This window comes from Vulpes vulpes, chromosome 12 (genome assembly GCF_048418805.1).
Source record: "Vulpes vulpes isolate BD-2025 chromosome 12, VulVul3, whole genome shotgun sequence".
Lineage (NCBI taxonomy): Eukaryota > Metazoa > Chordata > Mammalia > Carnivora > Canidae > Vulpes > Vulpes vulpes.
In genome coordinates, this window is record NC_132791.1 from 7389890 (window position 1) to 7415132 (window position 25243).

At 35.6% G+C, this 25243-nt stretch overlaps 1 protein-coding gene across 7 annotated transcripts in view; it reads right to left on the reverse strand.

Annotated features, from left to right (window-relative positions):
* KIAA1958 (KIAA1958 ortholog) overlaps nucleotides 1-25243 on the reverse strand; it is a 148070-nt gene that overhangs the window by 13809 nt on the left and 109018 nt on the right. For 3 of the 7 annotated variants that reach the window (XR_011995417.1, XR_011995419.1, XR_011995418.1), the window contains exon 3: nucleotides 22309-23358. The exons of 3 other annotated variants lie outside the window; for them this stretch is intronic. Coding sequence is in view for 1 of the 4 variants with exons in the window: in XM_072727662.1 (XP_072583763.1) it covers nucleotides 22313-23358 (1046 nt within the window). In the remaining 3 variants the exon portion in view is untranslated. Of the gene's footprint in view, nucleotides 1-22204; nucleotides 23359-25243 lie in introns of those variants that run through there. One more of the 7 variants, XM_072727662.1, reaches the window with a different exon arrangement.

Here is a 25243-nt window from a genome sequence, read left to right on the forward strand (position 1 = left end):
GTTCCACTTTGCCTAACTCATCTCACCTCCCACTGACCCCACTGAGGAACTCCCAACCACTAGCTCCTGCTGTCCCCAGCATCTACTTTGCCCAGAACACCACATCAACCTTCCCCACCTGTTGCCTGAAAAATCTCCCCATGATCTTTGTATCAAATAGTGTCTTTTTTCCCATTTCCAATTCCAAACTCACTTTTATACAACCTTCCCCACGCAAAACAAGCTCCCTTATTCTCCACAGTATGTGTCTCATATTTGCTTTATTATTCCTTAAAGCTGTGATGTAATTGTGTCCAGAAAATCTCCAGTTGGTATGTATTGCTTCTTAAGACTGTGTCTTTACCCTTTAAGTTTGCTGTTGAACCATTAAGCACATAATCTGCTTTAATAAATGCTTATAGCAAAAGAGAAACAATGCTAGAAAGGCTATCCGACTGTGTCATGTGAGTCCATTCTTCTCATCACCCTCATAAAACTGAGATAACTCATATTGTTTCTGGGACTTCCTTGATATTAATGAAAGGATTCTAGTATAAAATTGATCACTAATTCAATTTAGTTAATTGAATGGTTACTATATGCCAAGAGTTATCTGTAATTGCTAAGCAACTGTGTTGTTATACTTATTTTACAGATAAGGAAATTGAGCCTCAGACATTTAGTAACTTCATACATCACTCATCCAATATTTACCAAGGTGCCCTCTCTGTGCCAGGCACTGGGTTGTGTCCCAAGTCATGGAATTAGCAAGTGATAGAGCTAGGGTTTGGACTTGGGTCCCACTGACTCTATGCTCACAGCAAAGGAATCCTGTACTACATGAATAAAATTTCAGTATGGAATACAATTTAGATATTAGCCACTTATGAAAAGTATATCCTGGCCCCCAACATTTACTTGTATTAACCTCCAGTAAGGAGAACTAAGTCTGATTTATTTACATAACCGCTACGGTTTCACTGTGTTTGTTTTTAAACAATCACAACAAAAGACTTCTTGCAACACAGCCCAGTCTCCATTGTCTCAGTACAGCATAGGAGTAGAAAAAAGTCACACTGCAAAATAGGATATTTAAGTTTAATTATTACATGAAACAATTACATGGCCTTAAATAATTTCATTTTTATCCTAGGACAGACACTGTACACCGAAAATGGAAAACAAAATCCTAGAACACAGAGAAACAGGTAAAGAATGCTTGTATGCCTTCATAATGGGAAAGAAATTGCATGGAAATGATTGACACATAGTTCTTTCATAATTCTATTTAAATATTAAATTAAATATACATAATAAATTGCTTTTTAAAAATTCTCAGTAAAAGTTGTAGAGCTATGGTGCTGAGGAAATTTTTAGGAGACTCTACTGATGGAGAAACAAACAGAAGTGAGGACTTAGAAGTGAATATAGGAGAAAGAGGGGACTACTAAAGAAAGACGTGCATTTTTCTTCCATTAGAGGACAGGGAAACTGCAAGCTCAAAGTTCAGAAAAGCTGGCCATGGGAGCAGGAGTGACCATGGAGTCATGTACTCACTCTAAGGACGGCTAGATCTGAACAATTCCTCTGCCCTCAATGCATGGTTCACACTTACATCATTTACAGCATAGGTGTTGGCGAGTACAGTGTGAAAAGTGAGGGAAATTACTGTAAAAAGCTACCCTTGAGTCAGGGAGAGAAGGGGCATTGCCTCAGGAAACTCTAGCTAGCCCCACTGGACACAGGGAAGGGAAAACAGAAAACAGCTGCAAAAAGCAAAAAATGGCTGAATGCATGCCCTCTGTCAGATTACACTTCTCCTGTGTCTACATTTGAGAGGTCCCACCTTCCCAGATTGTTTCCAGCTTACATACCCTGAAAAGAAGCCTATTTGTGGATATTTCTATGTGCACTGATTACAGCTGGGTGAAGACCACTTGCAAAACCCTGCTCAACTATACCTGGAGCTCTGTCCAGATATATCAAACAAGAGTCTTTAATAATATCTAAGGAAATCCCTGTAAGTTAGAGTAATGACAAATCTAGTCTTTCATTTTAAAATGTGAGCACACAGGGGGTGCCTGGGTGGCTCAGTTGGTTAAGTGTCAGACTCTTGGTTTCAGCTTAGGTTGTGATCTCAGGGTTATGAGATCAAGACTTGCATCAGGCTCCACATTCAGTGGGGAATCTGCTTGAGATTCTCTCTCCCCTCTCCCTCTGCTCCTCCACCTGTTCTCCCTCTTTCTCTAATAAACAAATAAATCTTTTTTTTAAAGTGTGAGCACACAAACCAAGCATCATTTGGCACCTGGGGAAAACCAGTAGCATGGAAGTTATCAAGTTACACAAGCGGAGCAACTAACTTCACATTCTACTCTCCCATAGAATTCAGAAAACCAAAGAAAAAAGTCAAAGATCATGAATGTATCATTTCATAGACTTGAGAGCATAATGCATCCTTAAAACAAGAACAGCTTTCATTGGAAAAGGAAAATTCAGGAAAACAAGAAAGACCCTGGAAGTTTAAAATGATTTTAAAAACATATTTAAAAAATACTTAATAGAAAAACTGGGTATTAGAATGAAAATGGCTAAAAGATGAATTAGTGATATGGAAGGAATTTTCTCAGAAGGGCAAGCAAAGTCATAACAGTTTTTAAATTACAAGGGTGAAGTTAAGAGGCAGAGAAGACTGAGCAAGGAGATTCAAAATCTAGCTTGTAAGGATTCAAAAGAAAAAATTATGAGAGGATAGAATAAATAGTGAAAGAAATAATATGAGAAAAGTTTCATTAATCAAAGAGATTTTAATCTTTAGGGTGTAAGGCTCATGAACTGTCAATTATACATACTGAAGAAGACATATTTTCTTATAAAAGATATATATACACATATGTTGGTGAAATTTCCAAGGTCTATGAACAAAAATTCAATAATCTTTATCTGGTAAGAGGGAAAAAGTCTTTAATATAGTAACAAGAATCAGATTTCTCATCTGTGACACCACATGTTAAAAAATGACTCTGTCTTCTCAGAGTTGTAAGGGAAAAAATCTATAAAATGAAGAATTCTTTTACCTACTTAAGGTATCATTCAAGTTCTAGGGCAAAATAAAGACATTTTCAATCACGAAAGTCACAGCATCCAAAAACAAGTTAATAAAAGAAATGAAAACTTAAAAACTTAAAAATGATGGCAGGAGGACTTCCACTTAGGGCTATAAGGAAGGGGCTGGTATTGTACTATCTTTCCTGCTGGAAATAAAGCTAGATTAAATGCATGGGGAAACAAAATTAAGTGGACTCAAGGAGCAAAACTCCTGGAGATAAGGGAAACACATAGAAGTGAGTCCTGCATTGATCACTGTGTTCCTCTTCAATCATTTGAAGAGTTGCAGCGCAGATCACAGAGCCCAAACAGAAACAAGCAGCCTGAAGTCTACAGCAATGTCAGTGAAACAAGTATACAAATATTCATGTACAGGACTAATAAGCAGCCAGTACTTGATAGTCAGAGGTCCTAGGAAGGGCACTATGGAAAAGTGAGTCGACATTCTGCGTGCAATTTTCCTTCCTGGAATTGCTGATTCCTAAGTTAAATATGAAGAGGCAAGACACAGAGAAACCAAGCAGAAAGGAGATATCACTAAGAGAAAACTTCATGGCACTGAGGAATCAAGAATAGTAATCCAGGGCCTTCTAAGGAGAAGAAGAACAACCCTGGCTTTCATTTGAGACCCAGGAAGGACTTAACTATAAGAGTAAGAGAAACTGGAAATATAGATGGTCCCTGACTCATGATTTCTCAGCCATATAATGATGCAAAAGTGATAGGCATTCAGTAAAAATCGTAATTCAAAATTTGAATTTTAATCTTTTCCTGGGCTAAGTGATATGTGGTAGGATGCTCTCCTGTGATGCTGGGCAATGGTAGCCAGCTGCAATTCCCAGTCAGACTCATGATCATAAGGATAAACAACTGATAGACTCACAACCATTCTGTGTTCACATGACTATTCTGCTTTGCATTTTCAGCACCATTTTCAAGAGACTATGTGAGATAATCAACACTTTATTATAAAATAGGCTTTGTGTTAGGTGATTTTGCCCAACTGTAGGCTAACGTCAGTATTCTGAGCACATGTAAGATAGGCTAGCCCGAGATGTTCAGTAGGTTAGGCATATTAAATGCATTTACTACCTGAAACATTTTAACTTATGATGGGATTATCAAGATATAACCCCACTGTAAGTCAAGGAAGATCTGCAGAACAGTCTCACTTGGATGAAGGTGATCTGCTTACCCTATTTGCTAGCTAGCAGAAATTTAAATCCTCTCTGGAGGAAGGATAACATCTTCAACAAGTTTTCATACACAGTGGCCAGCAATCAACAACAAGTTAACAGACATACTATAAGACCAAATGAATGAAAAACAACAGAAAAATCAGATAAAATAATTATCTGCATTATTGCAGTTGTCAGACATGGATTTTAAAATAATTTTAATATGTTCAAGGAAATAAGGAAAAGATGGAGAATTTTACTAGAGCATTAGAATCTATTAACAAAATGGCAATTATAGAATTCTCTTCCTTCATTCTCTTCTTCCCTTCCTCTGCTTTTCCTCTTTTCTTCCAAAACTTTTCAGTTTCAAAGTTGTTGGTAGGGTGGAGCAAAGCAGACATCTGTTTTCCTGGAGTATGTGTGTGTTGAAGGGGCTGTGGGGGCTTAGAGTGAGGCATGAAGTCTGCCCAGTGAGGGGAATAGGAATCTGACTGGGGCAAGAAATATGTTTCAGCAGGAGGCAACAAAGCCTGAACTTGGAGAAAACAAAACATCCCATGCAGGGGTAGCCAGGTATGTGGGGTGACTGCCTGAGCAGTGCAAGGAGGACACTCACACAGAAGTGGGAGACATGGGAAGAAGCCCTACGTGAAAAGTCAGAGTCCTACTGGAGTCTTACTGGAGTGAGTTGGGCTTCGCTGCACGGGAGTGGCTGGGTGCCAGTATTACAGCTCAAGAAGTGTGATGAGGGCTTCCATGGAGGAGGGCTTCCTAGCATGGGATGTCAGAGCTTGGGCAGAGTGAGAAAAGTATCTGTGGTTGGGAGGATGGCCCAGTGCAAGGTGTTATAATTTGAGTAGATAAAAGACAAGGAGAAAATCTTAAAATAAACTGTAGGAAAAATACAAATTACCTTCAATGAAGCAACAACAAATTGATTTTTCAGCTGATATGATGGAAGCCAGAAGACAGATGATTATCTTTAACGTGCTGAAAGAAAATTGCTACGAGTGTGGAATTCATATGAAGCAAAGCATCCTTCAAAAATAAAGGTGAAGTACAGGGGAAGTCATACAAAATAATGAACGTATTTGTTATCAGCAGTCAAGTATTAAGTGATAATAAAGGGAGTTTTTCAAGTAAAGGAAATGATCCAGGATGGAAGCACATTGACAGAGCAAAAAAATAAAGAATACTGGAAAGACTGAATATGTAGGTGAATCTAAATGAACACAGCTGTTTAAAACAATACTAATGGTGTCTGGTGGGGCTTTAAATGCATGTAGAATTAATATTCATTACAATAGCACAAAAGAAGGTAACTGGAGCTAGTGTTGAAAAGGTCTTTGCATTATCCAGAAAATGATGAAAACACTAATTTAAAGTAGACTTTAACAGTGCAAGGATGCATATTTTAATCTCCATGGTAACTACCACAAGAATATTGAAAGAATGTATAAGTTGATAGAGGAGGAAAATGGAATAAGAAAGACTTGCTTATCAAAAACAAGGCACAAAGAATAGATGGGACAAAGCAAAATATGTAGGATTATAGGTTTAAACCTAAATGTACCAAAATTATTCCAGGATCAATATTCAATTAAAAGATACGTGATGTCAGGGCACCTGGGTAGCTCAGTTGGTTGAGTGTCTGACTCCTGTTTTCGGCTCAGATCATGATCTCAGGGTCATGAGACTGAGCCCCATGTCAGGCTCCACACTCATCAGAGAGTCTGCTTGAGATTCTCTCTCTCCCTCTCCCTCTGCCCCTTCCCCTGCTAGTGATCTCTCTCTCTTTCTCTCTTTCAAATAAATAAATCTTTAAAAATAAAAAAGGTAAGTGATGCTAGTCTGGATAAAGAAACAAAACTCAGCTAAGTGCTCCTTATACACAGGAATAAATAGGGTAAAGTTGAAAGCAAAAGGATGATAAAAAAAGGTACATTATGTAAACAAGAAAGAAAAGAACACTGGCATAGCTATATATCAGATAAAACAGACTTTAAGGAAGGATGTATTACTATAAATAAAGAGAAATGTTTTAAAATTCAACAGAAAGAACAATCATAAATTTCTAAGTCTCAAAATATAAAAAGCAGAAGTTGCAAGAATTTTAAAAACAGGCAAATCTACCACTAAGATTTTAATATACCATTTTCTATATAACCAACAGAACAAGCACATACAGAAAATCGTCTGTAGAAGACGGAAACATGCAAACATCAAACTGTACTTAACTGATACACAAAGAACGGCATGTATAACTACCGCACAAGACACATTCTTTTCAAAGATACATGACTCTTTTACCAAAATAGAAATGCTAGGACATAAAAGCAAACTTCAACATTTCAAAGGATTAAATCATTCAAAGCATCAGCAGAATTAAAAATTATAAATCAATTACAAGAAGGTCACTTTTGGCCATTAAGCAGTAATATGCTTCTAAATAAATCCCTGATGACGGGGGGAAAAAAACCAATGGGAATTAGAATATATTTCAAACTGAATAATAACAATATACATGTCAAAGTTGTGGGATACACATATTGCAGTATCTATAGAGAAAATTATAGCGTTGAATGCAGAGATCAGGAAAGAAAGGCTGAAATATCAACTGTACCAGGAAATGAGAAAAAGAACAACATATATACTTTGAAAAGTAGAAAGAAGGAAACAATACACAAAACAGAAATCAATGAAATAGTAAATTTACAACTAAAAAAAGTAATGCCAAAAAGATGAATTTGAAAAGACTAATAGAATTAATAAACTGGCAAGAAAAACGAGAGAAGGTAGAAATTGCAATATCGAGAACGAAACCAGGGTTATCACCACATATCCTACAGATATTAAAAATACAGAAAAAAGATATTATGAACAACTTGATGCCAATACATTTGAAAATTTGGGTAAAATGGACAAACATATAAAAAGCCACAACTTCGGGGATCCCTGGGTGGCTCAGCGGTTTGGCACCTGCCTTTGGCCCAGGGCGTGATCCTGGAGTCCCGAGATCAAGTCCCAGGTCAGGCTCCTTACATGGGGCCTGTCCTCTGCCTGTGTCTCTGCCTCTCTCTCTCTCTCTCTCTCTCTCTCTCTCTCTCTCTTTCTGTGTCTCTCATAATAAATGAATAAAATCTTTAAAAAACCCCACAACTTAACTAAAACTCAACAAGTATAAAATTTAAATAGTCCTACACCCATTAAAGAAATCAAACCTACAATTTAAAATATCACAAAACAGGGACGCTTGGGTGGCTCAGTGGTTGAGTCTGTATCAAGGGTCATAATCCCAGGGTCCTGGGATTGAGTCCTGCATCAGGCTCCCCCTGGGGAGCCTGATTCTCCCTCTGCCTATGTCTCTGTCTCTCTGTGTCTCTCATGAATAAACAAACAAACAAACAAACAAATAAATAAAATATCACAAAATACCCTTCAGGTTCAGATGGATTTCACTAGCAGATTCTTGTAACATTTAAGGAACAAATAATGCCAAACCTAAAAACTCTGCTAATAAATAGAAAAAGAAAATAATACCCATTTTCCTTTTTAGGGTAGTATAACTTTTCTATTAAAAAAATGACAAGAATAATACAATAAAAAACTACAAGCCAACACAACTCATAAACAGATGCAAAAATCCCTAACACAACATGAGCAAAATGAATGCCTACCTCACACCACAAACAACCAAAAGACCCCAATTACAAATGGATCATAAACTAAATGTAAATGGCAAAACAGTAAAGCTTCTAGAGGAAAATATAGATCATCTTTATGACCTTGGGGTAGGGGATCCCAGGGTGGGGCAGCAGTTTAGCGCCTGCCTTTGGCCCAGGGCGTGATCCTGGAGACCCGGGATCGAGTCCCACGTCGGGCTCCCGGTGCATGGAGCCTGCTTCTCCCTCTGCCTGTGTCTCTGCCTCTCTCTCTCTCTCTCTCTCTCTGTGACTATCATAAATAAATAAAAATTAAAAAAAAATATGACCTTGGGGTAGCTACACATTTTTAATAGAAAATCATTATTAATACCTCAAAAGTAAAATATGTGATAAAAAATGAATTTTTTTAAGATTAAAAAGGCATTTATTAAAAGGCACCATTTATAGGGTGCAAAGGCAAGCCACATAGTGAGAGAAGATATCTGAAATGTATACATCTAATAAAACAATTAGAAGGCAGCTAGTTCAATTAAAAATGAACAAACTTGAATGGGTACTTATAACATAAGAAATACTATTAGTATTTTAGGAAATAAAAATTAAAATATATCCGCCAAAATGTCTAAAATAAAAACAAAATCTACAAATATCAAGCATTGGTGAGGATGTGAAGCCACAGAATGCTCCTACTCAGCCAGTAGGAATGTCAGTTTGCACACTCACTTTGGAAACTAATTGGTATTATCTACCAAAGTTGAACATACAAATATTCTACGATCCAGCAATCTTACACCAGGGTATATATACCCAACAGAAACATGTACATATTTACTGAAAGGCATGTGACATGAATATTAACAAAAGTATAATTAATAACAGAAAACCCCAAACTGGAAATATCCATATGTCCATAAACAATAGAATGCATATGAAATTGCAAAATGTTTATACAATATATTATTAGACAATAATGACAAAAGATGGATTACTAGAATCAACTAACATGAAAAATATGGATGGACCCCACAAACACAATGTTAAACAGAAGAGGCCAGACACAATAGAGTGTGTTGAAATGGTCCACTTATGTAATTAAAAAACAGATAAAATGACTGTCTGGTGAAAAAACAAAGTGGTTGCCTGAGGGAGGTAACTAAGGGAGGGCACAGGAGGGAAATTTCTGGAGTTTGGGTAATATTCTATGTCTTTCTCTAGGTAGTGTTTTCAGCAATATGCTTTCTTCATAAAAATTAACCAAACTGTACATTATTTGTGCCCTTTTATATCTGTAAAATTCAGTAACAAAACTTTCAAAAAATTCTTTTTTAAATTATGATTATTTATCTATTTATTTATTTAGAGAGCATGAGCAAGGGAAGGGGGAGAGGGCGAGAGAGAGAGAATCTTAAGCAGACTCCAGCTGAGTGCAGAGCCTGATGGAGGGCTTGATCTCATGACCCTGAGATCATGACCTGAGCTGCAACCAAGAATCAGATATTTAATTGACTGAGCCACCAGGCGCTCCTCAAAAAATTCTTAAAATTAAAAATGTATATATAAAACCTAATATATAAAATGAGCTATACCAGGTACCTGGATGAGAAGGCTCAATATCATAAGAATGTGTAATTTCTTCAAATAATCTTTAATGTGGTGTAATTCTAATTAAAATCCCCCCTTTTCGGTTTTACTGGTCAAGTTGATTCTAAAGTTTATCTAGGAGAGTAAATGCATAAGAAAAGGCAGGCAATTTTGAAAATAATAATTGGGAGGTTTTGCCCTGAAAGATATAAATGTACTGTAACACTGCAATGATTTGAAGTGTAAATTCTGGAGAAGAAAGAGAGAAATACATCAGTGCAACAGAACAAAGTCCAGAAAAGGTCTGTGTAAATATGCAAATTGAGTATATAAGAAAGGCTCCAATTCAAATTGCTGGGGAAAGGATGGACTCTTCAATAAATGCTTTGAGATAATAAGCTACTGAGTTAGAGAAAACAAAAACAATCAAATTTAGATTCCTATGTCATACCACACACATTTCCAAATGGATCTTTTTTCAAAAGGCTGTTTCCAAAAAGAAGACAATTTTCATGATTTTGGGAGTAAGAAAAGCCTTTCTCAGCATGATACAACCCAGAGCTATAAAAAAAAAGATTAACAAATCAGATGACATAAAAATTCAAAAGTTCTGCATTGAATAAATTTAAAAAACAATAAACAGACCTGGAGAAAATACTTATAACACATAAAGTGACAAAATGCATATGAAAATCTCCTTTAAATCAATTGGAAAAAGATAACTCACTAGAATACGGGCCTAGGATATGACAGGCAATTATTCATAGTAGAAATACAAATAACAAAAGCATTAATAATAATAAGATAGTATAATCAAAAGAAGATGTATTTCATTTATCAGACTGGCAAAAACACAAAAAAGTCCCTATCTAAATAGTGGCTAGCATCAGGGGAATTTGTACTAGTTTAGAAAAAAATTTGGACACATTGGTTAGTATTTACCTCTGTGAGACTTTTAAGCTTTACAATATGAATATATTATTTTTTTAAGTTATAAAAATGACTAGGATTTTGGAAATGTATATGTAGGAAAAATAAATGTTTTTTATTTGGCTCAGGGATTTCTTTTGTAGAAATTTATGCCAAACATTTAATCATAGATACATACAAAAATCTACGCTCAAGGATATTCTTGAAGGCAAATTTATGGAAGTGAGAAACGACACAAATCCAATCCAACAAAACCATTGTAAAATAGATTTTGGTACTACTATGTAATGGAAAATTATGTAACCATATAATAATCACACTTTCAAAGGCTAAAGATCTTTTTAAAATGTACAAAACAGTAAATACAGTTTGACTACAATTTTTGAAGTACATCTATGCATAAGAATTGTAAAGTAAAACACCAAAACATTAGTTGAATTGCTTTTATGGCTAGTAAAATTCCTGTGATTTTTATTTCCTTTTATTATATTTATTAGTATTTGTCAAATTTTTCACAATGAATATTTACTGCCTTAACATTTTAAAAGCACTACAAATTTTAATAAAGAAAATGCTCTTTTAAAAAACAATAGTTGGGTCTGAAAATGTTTGCCACCAATTCAATGTTTGCTTTTAATATAATCTTTTCAGAGGCTATATCACCAACATGAAGTATTTCGTACATATTAGACATTTTAGTTACTTGATATCTTCTCAGAAAATACAATTATGAATAAATTAAATAAATAAAACTTTTTGTAAATGAAAACATTTTCTGAGGTGTAGGCTAAATATTATTCAACTTGAATTCTAATGTTCTTCCCCTATTGGGGAAATAAAATTTTTCATGTTTTATTTATTTATTTAGTCATGCCTTAGATGTATAACTTGTAATCAAATTTAAAGGTGAATTCCTTGTTTCTTAAAATACCAGGAAAACATAAATTTTAACTATTTATAAAGTAACTTTAATTTAAAATACTATCATATGAAACTACAGTTGTTGCTTGTATTTGTGATATTCAGCTGTGAGAAAAGACGGGTGGATTATTTGTAGATATGAAAGAAATACATTTGCATTTCTGCAAGATAAATCACTGTGATAAAGAACATTGTATTTTCTGGTGTTTTAATGCTTTTCTTTATTAAAAACTTTTAGTGACACAACAAAGATGTCTGAAGTTAATACTTAATTGGAAACATTTTAAATAACCATTCCTATTCTGCTCAAAGAATATTATCAAATGTGCTAAATGCAACAAATGGCACATAAGGAATTGTATCTGACCAAAAAGATTTTCCTAAAAATGAGGAGTCTGGAACCTGACATCTACTTAGCTTGGTATAACTTACAATTGGCCACAGAGCCCATAGAGTCTGTAGTGGAGCCTTCTGTTCCATTAATAGGATTTTTGGACTGGAGGCTCCAGGAAGCATACGATTAATTCAGCTGTCCTAAAGTGTTTTCCCTACCCTATGGACTACGTGTCAACATTATGTAGAAATGTTTCTCCTTCCATGATTTCCCCCTCCTTCGTGGTTAGAAACCACCTGATATGGAATAGTCTGTTCAATATGCATTGAGTATATCCTGGACGGTAACCAGGACAATTTTTTTTTTTCCAAATGTGTTTTTTTTTTTTTAAATGTGGTTTGTTTTTAAAGTTGTTTGCTGTGGCTACACAAATCAGCCAGTTTTGCAGAAAACTATTTATTAAATGAAGGAAGACTGTTCATATCCAAATATAGACAAAATACTGTGATTAAAGCATGTTCTCCTCATTGCTGATGCTTGTTAGCTGATTTTATTAGATTTTCTTTTGCTTTTTTTTTTAAAGATTTTATTTATTTATTCATGAGAGCACAGAGAGAGAGGCAGAGACACAGGCAGAGGGAGGAGCAGGCTCCATGCAGGGAGCCTGACATGGGACTCAATCCTGGGTCTCCAGGATCACACCCTGGGCTGAAGGCGGCGCTAAATCGCTGAGCCACCCCCAGGCTGCCCTTTTTTTTAAAAAAAGAAAAAAACAGAGAGAGAGAGAGAGAGAGAGAGAGAGAGTGCACAGGCTCTGTGAGGTGGGGAAGAGGAGGGGGAGAGAGAGAGAGAATCCCAAGCAGGCTCTATGCCCAGTGCAGAGACTGATGCAGGGCTCGATGTCAAGACCCTGAGATTATGACCTAAGCCCAAATCAAGAGTCAGATACTTAACTGACTGAGCCATCCAGGCTCCCCACTGGATTTTTTTTTTATGTCTTTAAGTTTTAGTCTATACTAACAGATACTGAAAACAATAGAAAATTACACGACGTTAGAGACAAATATTATAAACACAATGGAATAAGCCACTGGGACATAAAACTAGAATTTTATTTAGCGCACAAGTACACAGACAAATATGAAGCAAAAACAGTGAGCTGAAAAAAATGAAAACACTTTAGTGTGAAAAGCAGTGAGCAGCAAAATAAAAATGAAGCCAATAGTATATTCTTATTAACAAAAAAGTTTTATCATATTAATACAAATATCAACTGGCAGAGGATTAATTAACCAAGAGCATCACAGTCACACATCGTAATGTTGTATTAACAGAAACTTCCCTCCATTTCAATTCACCTTTCTCCTCTTTCACAAATTATAATTGTAGCAGTTTAAAAAGAGAATTTTAAAATATGATTAGAGTGAACATCAGGCACAAATGTGTTTTCACATAAGTCAGTTAAAAGCCAAGTGGCCAGAAAATATATAAAAAATGACAGTTTACCAAACAAATGAGGGGGGGGGGGCGCAAGTGAATGCATCTTCAAAGAACAGTACCATTTTTCATAGAATTTTTCTAAGTATTAAGTGTAGTGGTTATATTTGTTTTAAACAAATGCCTGGTGCTAAATTATACTGAATAAACTGATAAATCTACCTTTTAATTCCCAATTAACTGGTAAGTGGTAGAGTAAAAGAAATCTTAAAATTATTCTTATAATTCATAAGATGGAAGACCTTGTTTAAGTTGAATATAGATTCATTCTACTAAACAACCAAAGTTCTTCATTTTAACAGACAAGAGAATCATTTAAGTGATTCCGTTGAATCCAAAATGTTTCCAGTCATTCTCTTACCAGGTTTCAGGCCTATGGGGTTACAGTTACGTTTCCAGATTACAATGAAAAAGGTACGAGCTATGGCTCATCATGGGGCTAATCTGACAAATCTATGTCTAATTTCAGCAGTGAAAAAAGTTTAAAGTCATGATGGAAATAAACTCTATAAATTATAAACCTAATAAATATATATGCATTATTTAATTTAAAAGTTACCTTGGGCATAACGGCCTCAGGACAGACATAGAAAACGTACAGAAGAACCAAAGTGGGTAAAAAAAAAAATTCAAGAGCAGGATTCAAATAAATGTGCCCACAGCTATCTAATAGAAACTGTTAATCATCAGGATATATCATGCCATAATCTTTGGTGTCCAAAATACAGAAGAAATTCTACGTATAAAGGCTTTGCCTGAAAACCCCCAATGCAGGAATCAAGAAATACTTTAGTGTCGCTCTGGAGGCCACTGGACAAGAGCAGAACTTCTTTAGAACGTACATAATTGAGTTTCCTTTTATTGCTTTATCACCTTCATTGAGGGGTAAATGTTTAAAGCATATTCTGGAGAAAAGGCTCACAATTAAAATCTGCCTTTCGTTTCCTTTAAGCAAAGAAGTGGCAGGGGCCTTGATGAATTAGTTTTAATATTCTTAGAATTAAATCAGCAATTTCAGCAGCAATGTTTCCAAATACAGCATTGGCTGTCGCCATGTATCTGACAGTCACACAAAAAGCCTCTCTATAATTCAGGAGATTATCCCTTTATTAAAGGAATCTCATAATTATAAACCCATTGGACAGACAGAATGAAACCCTGCACTAAGCAAGGAATTTTGGTGTGTCAATATTCAAACACTCTTAATGAAGTAGCCTTCTTTTCTTAACATTTTAAGATAGCTTCCCTTCCCCATTTTAAGAGTATAAATGTATAACGATATTTCTTCCATGTGGAATTTTAACAAAATATAGAATTCATTCACTGAAATAATTTTTCTTTACTTTCAGAGTGTGTTTCAAATTGCTGAGGCAAAATGGAAATACCAGGAACCAAACTAAAGACAGGTGGGTATGCAAAAATTGATGGTCATAAGGCAAATAAATGTTAAAAAAGCCCGTGTGAATGCTGAATATAAAAATTAATATTTGGGAACTCTGAGGTTTCTACAGTCCCTAATAAACTTAAAAAGCTAAATATTCTTATAAAATGCACTTTAAACAAGTCATGATAACCAACAAAAATAATGTAGGTACCTCACAGTCCTGTTATTACATCATTTACCTGGATGCAGATAACTAGATAAAGGTAATTATGCTGCTACATTGTCATTCTATTGGATTTCCTTGTAAGGTGTTCAAGTATCAGGAGAACAAAAAACAAAAACAAAAAAAAGATTTGAACTGGGGGGAGTACTGGAAAAGTTAAGAATTCTTGCTTTCTCTTTTTGCAAACATTACCTTTCAAAGAGTTGGGGAAAGTATGGAAGAAAATCTGACCTGGAATTACACATGTGAAATGAGATTCTGAAGTTGGCACCACTTGACAACTACAATATTTCCTTCTGTAGAGGCCACTAAGTGCTGGCTCAAAATATTAAACAACTAAGTACATACTTTCACAAGTTACACATACAAATGTTGACTGGCACAGCCTCTTAGCACAGTTTTTCAGTTTAACTACAATAAGTGATAGCAGCAATGGTTAACAACTCCACATAAACACCACAAACACAGATATGAAACAGCACCTACACCAACATGCAAGTCTCAACAGTGACATCACTGAGTATTACACAATGCATAGAAATTGTAATGGTTTTTGGCAAGATGGGTTTTTTTTTTTTTGTAACAAATACTTTTATAAAACAAAAGTTCTTTTGTTATAAATGCTATTTAAAAAGTTGTAATATAATGAATTGTAGATATAAAAATTCAGTTAGATAAAGTTAATCTGAGTGGATTAATACTAAAATGGACCTGCTACTTCACCCAGTATAAATAATCAATTATAAATTAATTTCTAGTGGAAGTATACTAAGGTATTTGATTTATAAAATGTAAGAATTACAGAAAGTAAACAGGCATAAAAATCACTTAAATATAGTATGCACAACTACTGTTCGGATTCTATATTGCTGATGTCTTCCTAATTCTACTTACCACAAATAAATAAACTATGCCAAAGCATTTTCAAAGCTCTTTGAAATGAATGTACTATGGTAAAAATACTCTCTAGTTCCAGTGTAATACAAAGAACATCAGAAGTCTACCAAAATTCAACATTGCATTCAAAAGACAATTCCACCATACTTTAAAAAAAATTCTAGAATTTCATCTTTTTTCCCTTCAACTATAGTCTGGTAAATATAATTTGTAAAATAAAAATTTGTGAAAACTTTTCATATTTATGCTTGAATTCCCCTTCAGAAGACCAAGCAGGATAACAGAATTTACAAATACTTTGTATTTCAACATCTTCCTGCTATAGGTCTTCCATTAGTTCCCATTTTCTTTTTCCTCCCTATAACTAAATTCACTTCAGAAACATCCCAATTATGTTGATACAAGTTTGATCCTTTGATTAAAGATATGTCCCAAACTTTTAATATGATATTTTAATCTTTCCATAGAGTAAAAAAGGATACTATAGACTCCACTCAAAACTAGTAATATAAATACTATGTAGCTGGATACACAAATGAATACCACACTCAACAAAAAGTTACTTTTTAGTTCATAATCTACAACTGGAATTCATATTCTTGAAAGCCTTAGTTTTCCCTCTGTAAATGAAAACTAAATATGAATGGGGTAAGCTGAGAGATGTTCTTTCAAAAAGGCAAATGATTATGTTTAGAGATTATTCCATCAAATTTAAAAGGAGAAGTTGCCAAAATCAAGATGTTAACAGTATACAATGAAAAGTAAAAATTCTACATGCAAAAATAACCTATTTGGAAACTGGCAGCTTGAGTCTATTCCTAGTAGAAACCTGATTGAGGGCTTAAAAAACAACGACAGTTTTGAAAACAAAAAAAGCATACCCTAACTCAATGGAAATGTAGGGCTGTTTCACCTCCCTCGGCTCTGACCTGGGGACTAGAAGTCAGGGTGCTTGGGTTCTAGTTCTGGTTCAGACTCTAACGAGGTATGTATACCTGAGCGCTCATTAATGTCTCTGAGGCGGTTTCTCTCTTCTATAAAAAAGAGGGGTGGGTTAGATGTTTCCAATCTTATTTTCCAACCTCCATGTGTAGGATGTGTCATAGAGGTAGTAGTTCATTCAATCAGCTGAGTTTCAAAGAAGGTAGGACATAGGGGACATGAGAATTCCTGGGGAATCAGCACTTGAGGATTCCCTTAGCAGTCTCTCTTTGCCCTCCTTGCTCCTTACCCCCAAGAAGACATGGTGACTCTTATTCCTCATAGCACTGAAGAGCATTGGGCTAGAGGATCTCTTGGGTCCTTTCCAGGTCAGTCTCTATGATTATAATTCAGCAAAGATGATGGTTTACATTAATATTCTGACCTAATTAATATTCTGATCAAATTAGCACTGACTTAATTAATACTGAGTGTAATTCAACAAAGTCATGGTTTATATAACAACTCAATTTAAATGTATTAAAATGCTGTCCTTTAAAAAATAATGCAATCTTTAATACCAAATCAGGTGTTCCCCTCAACTCTGGCAGGCCCAATCGATCAATTTACAAATAAGATGAAGCATGAGAAATTTTAATTATCTTTCTTTTCTCTAATTAGAAGTGAAATTAGAGTTGTTGGCAGTTTGCCAATATCATCACTTTTCCCATTTGCCAGTATCATCCCGTTTTTATATCAGCCGAAATATACCATGATGATATATGCAGTGTATTTCTGTGTCCCAGTTATAGTCTATGGCAAGGATCTCTTAAAATCACCCTATCTTCATAACTTTGCCTCATGAAAAGCTATACATCCATTTCATCACAGCCAGATCCAAGTGGGGAGGAGAAGCAATGTTGAATACCAGGCATTAAGGGAAAAACAAAACACAGTTGAGGGGTCTTTGCCAATGGTGTGTTTCTTAATAAGCAACTATCTGTACCTATATATGGTAATATGCCAAGATCTGATATAAAGGTAATTCTATTTGAGAAAAAAATCTATTAAACTAATTGATAGATAACTTGTTAATTCTTTAGTATTTATAACATTTTTTCATAAAGGAACCTTTTAAAAATTAGCTTACTGCAATAAATGATCATACAGTCCCCTGGACTCCTCCTTTAGTCTTATAAATTTATTCCTTTATCACATAGTAGAGTTTTTACTGATAGATGTTAGTATTACAGCTATATTTTGGCCAGAGAAACAAATGTGCCAGGTGATGGCACTGCTCTCAATTTGGAGTTAATGAATATTGATGATTTTATTACACCAGGGACTTCATTTATAATTTATCACTTCAGAGAATCTGAAAAAAGCAGAGCAAATTACTTTGAACAAGCAGCTACAGCAGAAAAGGACGGTACTTCATAGTATCTGGATCTGGTTTCAGATCCTGACGCTCTTACATATTAGCTGTGATATGGGCAACCCTTCTGACCCTGGATTTCCTCATCTATAAAGGAGAAACAGTCATACTTACCCTCAGGATTTCTGTGAGAGTTAAGTGAAACAACTCACAGAAGTACTTAGTACTCCGGCACATTGTAAGTATTCAGTAAATGACAGTCATTGATGACAGTCTACACCTTCTTATACATGTGTGCACCTATGTGAACACAATGATGGTGTAGGAATGGCTTTGCCTTCATACTGGTTTTAAAACAGGCCCAAAGGAAGATTCTCCTCAAAATACTCAAAGCAGCATTACATATTCCACAGCAAATCAACATACTCAATGGCTGAATAGACAAACTGCGTGAGTACAAAGTTTGGGAAAAGATGCAAAATGGAATTGGCAGATGTTTTTGGTGAGCTCTCAAAAGTGAAATGAAACTTTTATTACAGCATCTTTTATAAATTCTTTGAGGGTAGGGACTATTTTATACATATTTGTATCCCAGTGTCTAGACAATAGGCGGTCAAATATTTGTTGATATTACTATAAATTCTCATCTCAGTGAAGTCATTTGATTTCATGACATCTAAAAGCTAAGCCACATGACTTAGACAAATTAATGTGATGGAAGTTTCAGCTAACAATGACCTAACTGGAAAACCAAAGAGACTTCATCTACACTAGATAATTTTCAGACTACTCTTTTGTGCATCAGGAAGTGATTTAACATAGGGAAAAGTGAATTAACATAGGGTAAATTTAACACAGGGAAAATAATCTATAAAAAACCAAATATGTTAAGGAGCCAGTGTATTACAAATCATATTTAGACTACCTCTACTAACCATGATAAGATACAGAGTTTTAAGAATAAGCTCTGTTGGAAAAACATCCTGAATATTTCTAACCTTTTCAGACGTTATGGGTTTTTTAAAGAAAAACTGCTACCATCCATGGTTTTCAACAGCCAGTCACTCAGAAGAAAGATTGAATTTTGCAGCTATGTCTTTCAAATGCTGACAGATGGGTTTGACATTTTTGTTGTAGACAGTTTTGTACTGCCTTCCAGAGAAACTGAGGGCGCTGTCTTTTTCTTGCATAACGTTACACTGACCTAAAAGTGTAAACTTTGCAAATACGGTTTTATTGTTTTTTGTATGAACCACACGACTGCCTGGAAAGGCAGCATATTTAGTTGTAGTAAAAACCTGCCGGACTGTGAATTTTCACTAAAATACATACGTGATATTTTGGCATGTACCACTGCCACAGTATGAACCTAATTTTTTTAAGTTAAAATAACAAATAATAAAAATGGTATCTGGCAGTAGCATATCTTCAGTATTGTTTATATAAAAACACAAAATTTAGAGGTAGTTGCAGATAATTTTTCGTAATTTCATTAATCCAAAGAGATACTACAATTCAGCTAGACTTTTACCAAGTTGTTCTTCAGAAAAGTTTTCTAAATCTAGCTTACAATGTTCCTATTTGGTCTGTGTTATCAAAGCAAAATGTAAATAAATAAAAAGTAATTCACATTCTCAATTTAATTGTGTTCTTCTGAATGAAGATGCAATAGGATGAAATAAGAGAGAGACTCATTTTAGTAGTACCTCAACAAACACAACAGGGATGCAAAATCTCCTAGTTCAGCTTTCTTAGTACATGCTGACTGCCCTTCTTCCTCAAGACAATCTTACTTTGCTGTCAAAAACATATTAAGAATTTTAAAAAGTATGTCAATGCAAAAATTAAATGCACAATCACACTTTAAGTGTTTCACAGAAAACCTTTTTTTTAAACATGAGAGGTAACCCATTAAAAACAACCTTATTTTTAAAAAAAGAATTCTTTTACAGTAGGCTGTCCTCTGCACTTACAAACCAAGTATAGAATAAGGAGAGTTTTGTAAAGAGAGTGTGGAGAAAGAGGCCCTGTGGTTCAAAATGAACAGAAGAGGGGGCACTAGGGCACACAGTGTGCCATCATGAATGATCACTCAGCATTCCTTTTAATCAGACAGGAGAGATGGGAAGACACTGTGTCCCCATCCTGGCTCAAATCACTGGAAACAGACTAGGAGTTGGAAACAAGGAAGATAAATAGAAAAAGACTCCGCAGTCAGATGACAGTACCATTTCCTTAGCTATAATCCAACTGATTTGCCTTGATCTCAACATAAAATGGAGATAACTAATCTCTTCAAGGATGGAAAGGATTAAAGATAATATAGAGAGAAATAGATATGTATGTATTGAAATGTCTGAAGAAATATTTACCAAAATAGTAATAGTGGCTATTTCGGCCAGCAGAATTAGGAGTATAAATTTCATTTTCTTTATGCTTATCTGAATTTTCTAATTTTCATACAGTTAGCAACTATTACATAAATGGTGCATGTAATAAGTCACTTGGCACAGTGCTGGCACACACACTAGCTCAGAAAATGGTGGCTATCATCATTACTAATACAAAAAAATAAAGCAAGATATCTTCCACCCTTTTGTCTTGTTTCTGGATGCCTCCCCATGGAGGAAAAGTCCTGAAGTATAAAGTAGATTCCACCACACAAAGTCCATGGCAGACTTTCTATTCCTGAGCCAAAGGAAAGGTCACAGTTTAGAGGAACGGGTCTTTATGACTTAGTGTTGGAAAAAGCTGCCTAGCCATGGAAAGCTCAGCTAATGTGATGAGTTAAGCAAAGCAAATAAAAATGAAGTTTGAAAAACAAAAAATGAAGTTTGTCCTGATCATACAATAAATTAATACACAAAATATCACCTACCCTCCTAGCTAATGTGAATCATCAGGTTGCCTTGAAGAACAAATACTTCCCAATAGAATCCAATAAAGCAATTAAGTTTTGCAATTTTTAATGTGTCAATGATTCTACAGGATAGGAACCTAGCTCAACTTTATTGTCATCTTAATGTCTACATTTGTGTTGTTATCGAAGGATCTTAACTAAAAATACACCACAGGCTTCAAGACTTGAAAATAAAGACCTTGGAAAAACCACCACAGAGAGTTGCTTAACCCAAATTATTATTATTATAATTGCAGGGTATCGTAGATAAATTTATATTTACTGTAAAAGAAACTCTGCACATTTTCAAGAATGCTTTGAATTCAGCTAAATCTGGTAACAAAATGTTGTTACCCAAAATGAGTGTCAATATTCTTTTGATCTCAACTACAGAGTCAAGTAATCTCCTAGGGAAAAGAGACCGAAGTTTAATGCTTATAAATAAATAATTCAGAGGATTTGGGCTTTGAAGAGTAGGACTCTTTTGTTGTCTTGACTAGAGCTTCTGGATTTTTAATAAGACTCTCCCACTTTCTACTCTCTCCTTATGTCTGATATACAATCTAATGCTTGGGAACATTTTCAAAGCTTTGGTAGTTTTGTAAATCTGAAAATCACACTTCATTTTAACTGATTTCTTAGGGAACAAAAAAATATTCTATCCAGGTTCAAGCACAACAGTAAAAATGAGCCATTAACAGTCTCTTTTGCCACAATATTGGACTTTGCATATTACTTAAAAATTATATTATCTTCCAAAAAGAATTGCACCTTTATTGCCCCCAAAAGAAAAGATGTTAGCTAAACATCTAGATTTTCAGACATTACAAAAAATGAGGCACAGGAGCTAAAATTCTAATAATTCAGCTAAAAAAAAGTATGTAAATAATTTGATGAGCTTATATCAACACTTTCATATTCTGGATCTGACTGAATGCAATTCTGTGTAAGCAGTAGAGTTAATATTGTCTCCTCATGATTAATATAAACTTTTAAAAATTAAAAAAATAAAGCCATTTATTAACTAGACTAAAAATGAGAGGTGGGGTGGGACGGAAAGCGGGAGTTGAGGACACAAGTGTCTAGGATGACTTTCAGTTACTTTTCTGACAGTTCTTTAAAAAACGGAATTCCTTCTCTACTTTGTGTTGCCTGAGAACCACTGTGGTTTTGTAGAGTCTGTATGTAACAGCAATTACATTTAATCACCCACAAGTACATTTGTGTTAAGCCTATAAATACTATGTTAGCGATACTAAACTATCTCCATTGGCTTATTTGTAAAAAAAAAATATATTATATATTTATATTTTTATAAAGTTAATACTGAGGGCAGAGGAAAGGGAACGAGAAGCAGTGTATAATCACAGTTTCTCTGGACACAGTAACCAGACTGGGGGGTCTTGCTCAAGCCACCTGGTCAAGCAGTGTCTGAGGAGGAGTCATAGGAGGCGGAGACGATGAAATTGCCACTGTTGGAGTGGCCCGCCACTGACTGGGCGGCCTGCTGGCTCAGGTTGTTACAGATAAGCACCAGCTGGTTGCTCTGGGCCTCGGACAAGGTGCTGCAGCTCTGATACACACTGAAGTTGGTTTTCCTGCCGGGGATGTTGCCCTTCTCACACATGGTCTTCACCATCTTGGCCAGCTTGTTCTTGCCGAGGGCTTGGCAGTTGTACCAGTGCAGAGCTGCCAAGTTCACGACTGGCTTGATGGACAGGTAGAAGGGCGCATCCTCGTAGCGCATGGCAGGAGGCCGCCGCTGGGCGTACTCCTTGTAGTCCTGGACCGGGCAGGTCTGGGGGGCGTGCTGGGTGGCATACACACGAGAGTCCGTCCCCCCTCGCTTGGTTTTGGCATTGAGGTCACCGGCGTCTTGGCCCATCCACTCTAAGTACTCCAGCCCTGTCTCAGTCACCCGGAGCCGGATATCACCCCACTTCAAGGTAGATCCGTGGAAGCCTGTGCAGTGCCCGAAAGCTTTTGTGTTGTTGAGCCAGACAAGGTTGAGGAGACCCTCGGGGTTATAGCGGCTTAATAGTCCTCTTTTCCGCAGAATGAGCTCATCAGCGAAGGTGAGCTTCATGGACTTGTGTGGCTTATTTCCTTTTCCTTTGCAGCGGAGTTCAATCTGTTTCTGCTTCAGGGCCTCTTGGGAACGCTTGAATTCCTTATCCCTGGTGATACTGTAGCCGTATCTGTGTTCTTTTAGGTACCGTTCAAGTCCACACTGGTAATTGGCCAGGCTGTTGGGTTCATATTCGGACCCATCCTTCTGCCTGGCATCCACAAAGAAAGAGGCCAGGTAGGCATCCAACTCCTTGCAAGGGATGACATAAATCTCTCTGGTTTCAGAAGGATACTTGGAGATGAGGAACTCGCGGAAATTGCGGAGCGCGGTCTGCGTGCTCCGGATGGTTTTCTCATTCTGCTCCCTGCTGAGCTCAGCTGCTCTTTCATCCTGGTCTGCAACAAATTGGGGAGGGGAGGGATAGAGAGGGTGTTGATGAGTTCAGACAATGCACTTTCTACTCTGAAATAAAGTTTCCTCTTATCATGAAAAGGGAAAGGAGGGATCCATTTCATAGAGACCACTCATAAATGCTATTTACATACCTGCTGCATTCTTATAGTGAACTTCAGTTTCACAAATGATGTACTAGACAAGAGTGTGGCCCGTTACAATCAAAATGAGCTTCTCGTGTCACTGACACACACGTTTTGTGCATGAAGGTTTGTGGGAAGAGAGATCAGAGCCAGCCTTTGTTTTAGGAAGAATGTGAGACAGAAATGTACTATTCACCCTACTGCAGTGCAGTGCAAGGGCCCCACTAAAGCTGACACACTCATTCTGAATCGCTTCATTTGTGAAACCAGAGGTTTTACTGGTTCCACTGTATTGAACTAAAATATTCAAACTTGTTATTTAGCACATCACCAGAGATCTATATTTTAAATAAAGTTACTAAACAGATCACTTGTAATCGTTAATTCAACACTCTATGGCAATTTAGGTAAATGCAGTTTATAATATTCTGTATGTAATTGCAGGGCAGTTTGTAATAAGTGATAAAATATTTGGTATTTTGTAAAGTAATGAGGATAAAACTTCATAGCCATAAAGATAGGACAGTGAAACTTGAATCAGGCTACTATAATCCAGATTTAAGGAGAGGGGTCTATCTCTAGGAAAAATAATTTTATTTTGTTAATTTATTATTTACAGTCTTCCACCAAGGACTAGAGCTGTCTCTTTCCATTATGGATCACCCACAATTAAGGGATGTTGCTCTAGAGTAGCAGTTCTCACACTTTAGTCTACTTCTGAATTACTCAGGATGCCTGATCGGTATCAGATTCCTCAGTGGCAGGAATCCATCCATGCTCAGGATGAGGTTTGAGAAACACTTCCTTAAGAAACTAAGTTCCAGTGCTTATGCCCAAGGGAACTCTATTTTTACTGTTTTTTTTTTTTAAATTAAGTTCAATGATATCATTTAAATGGTTTCCTTTCAGTAATTTAAATTTGAACTCTTTTAACAATAAAAATATTTTGTTGAAATTCACTACTGTTATGTCAGGATATGGGTATAACTCAAAAAGAGAAGTTCTAAAAATGAAAGTACACAATAGAAAGCTGGGCTGATTGTTGAGAGGCAAGTATCAAGCTTAATTTAAAACAACATAAAAATGTAATTTCTGATTCTATAGTATAAGGTAAAATCTTTTGTTTAACCTGATTATATTACTATACACATTTATGAATAAGAATGTTATTATTTTTAAATGACAGCTCTAATGTAAAACTGCCAAAATCCTCATAACTTTATAAAATGAAATGAACTAAAATTCACTAATTAAGTATTTTTATAAGCACATTTTTGAAAGATCATATTTCTAAAATTCAATATACAAAAATATATTTATGCCTCATTAGATTTAACTTTTGATTACACCATTTTCTTCCAGTTAAAATAGTTTTTATATGTACAATAAAGTTATGTATCTTTCCATCAAAGAGATGGAAGGCATACTTTGTGTGTAAAAACCTTTTACCGTGTTGGCTTCCTTGGTTGTTTACATGTAAAGCTAATGAAGCCAGCATATTCTGTTCATTTTGGCTGTTTAAATAAATATCTATCACAGTGGACTTCAAACTTCAAAGATTTTCTAAGAAATAAATATTCATAGACAACTTCAGGGGGAAAAAATTCTAGTTTCTCAAGTTTCATATAGAATCTTTTATAAACTTATTGTCTGAGATGAAAACTGAGTTTGCACATACTGCCATCTCAAAGCTACTATGGCACATATTCTGGGGTGTCAAAGACTGCAGAGGCAAACAAAATTA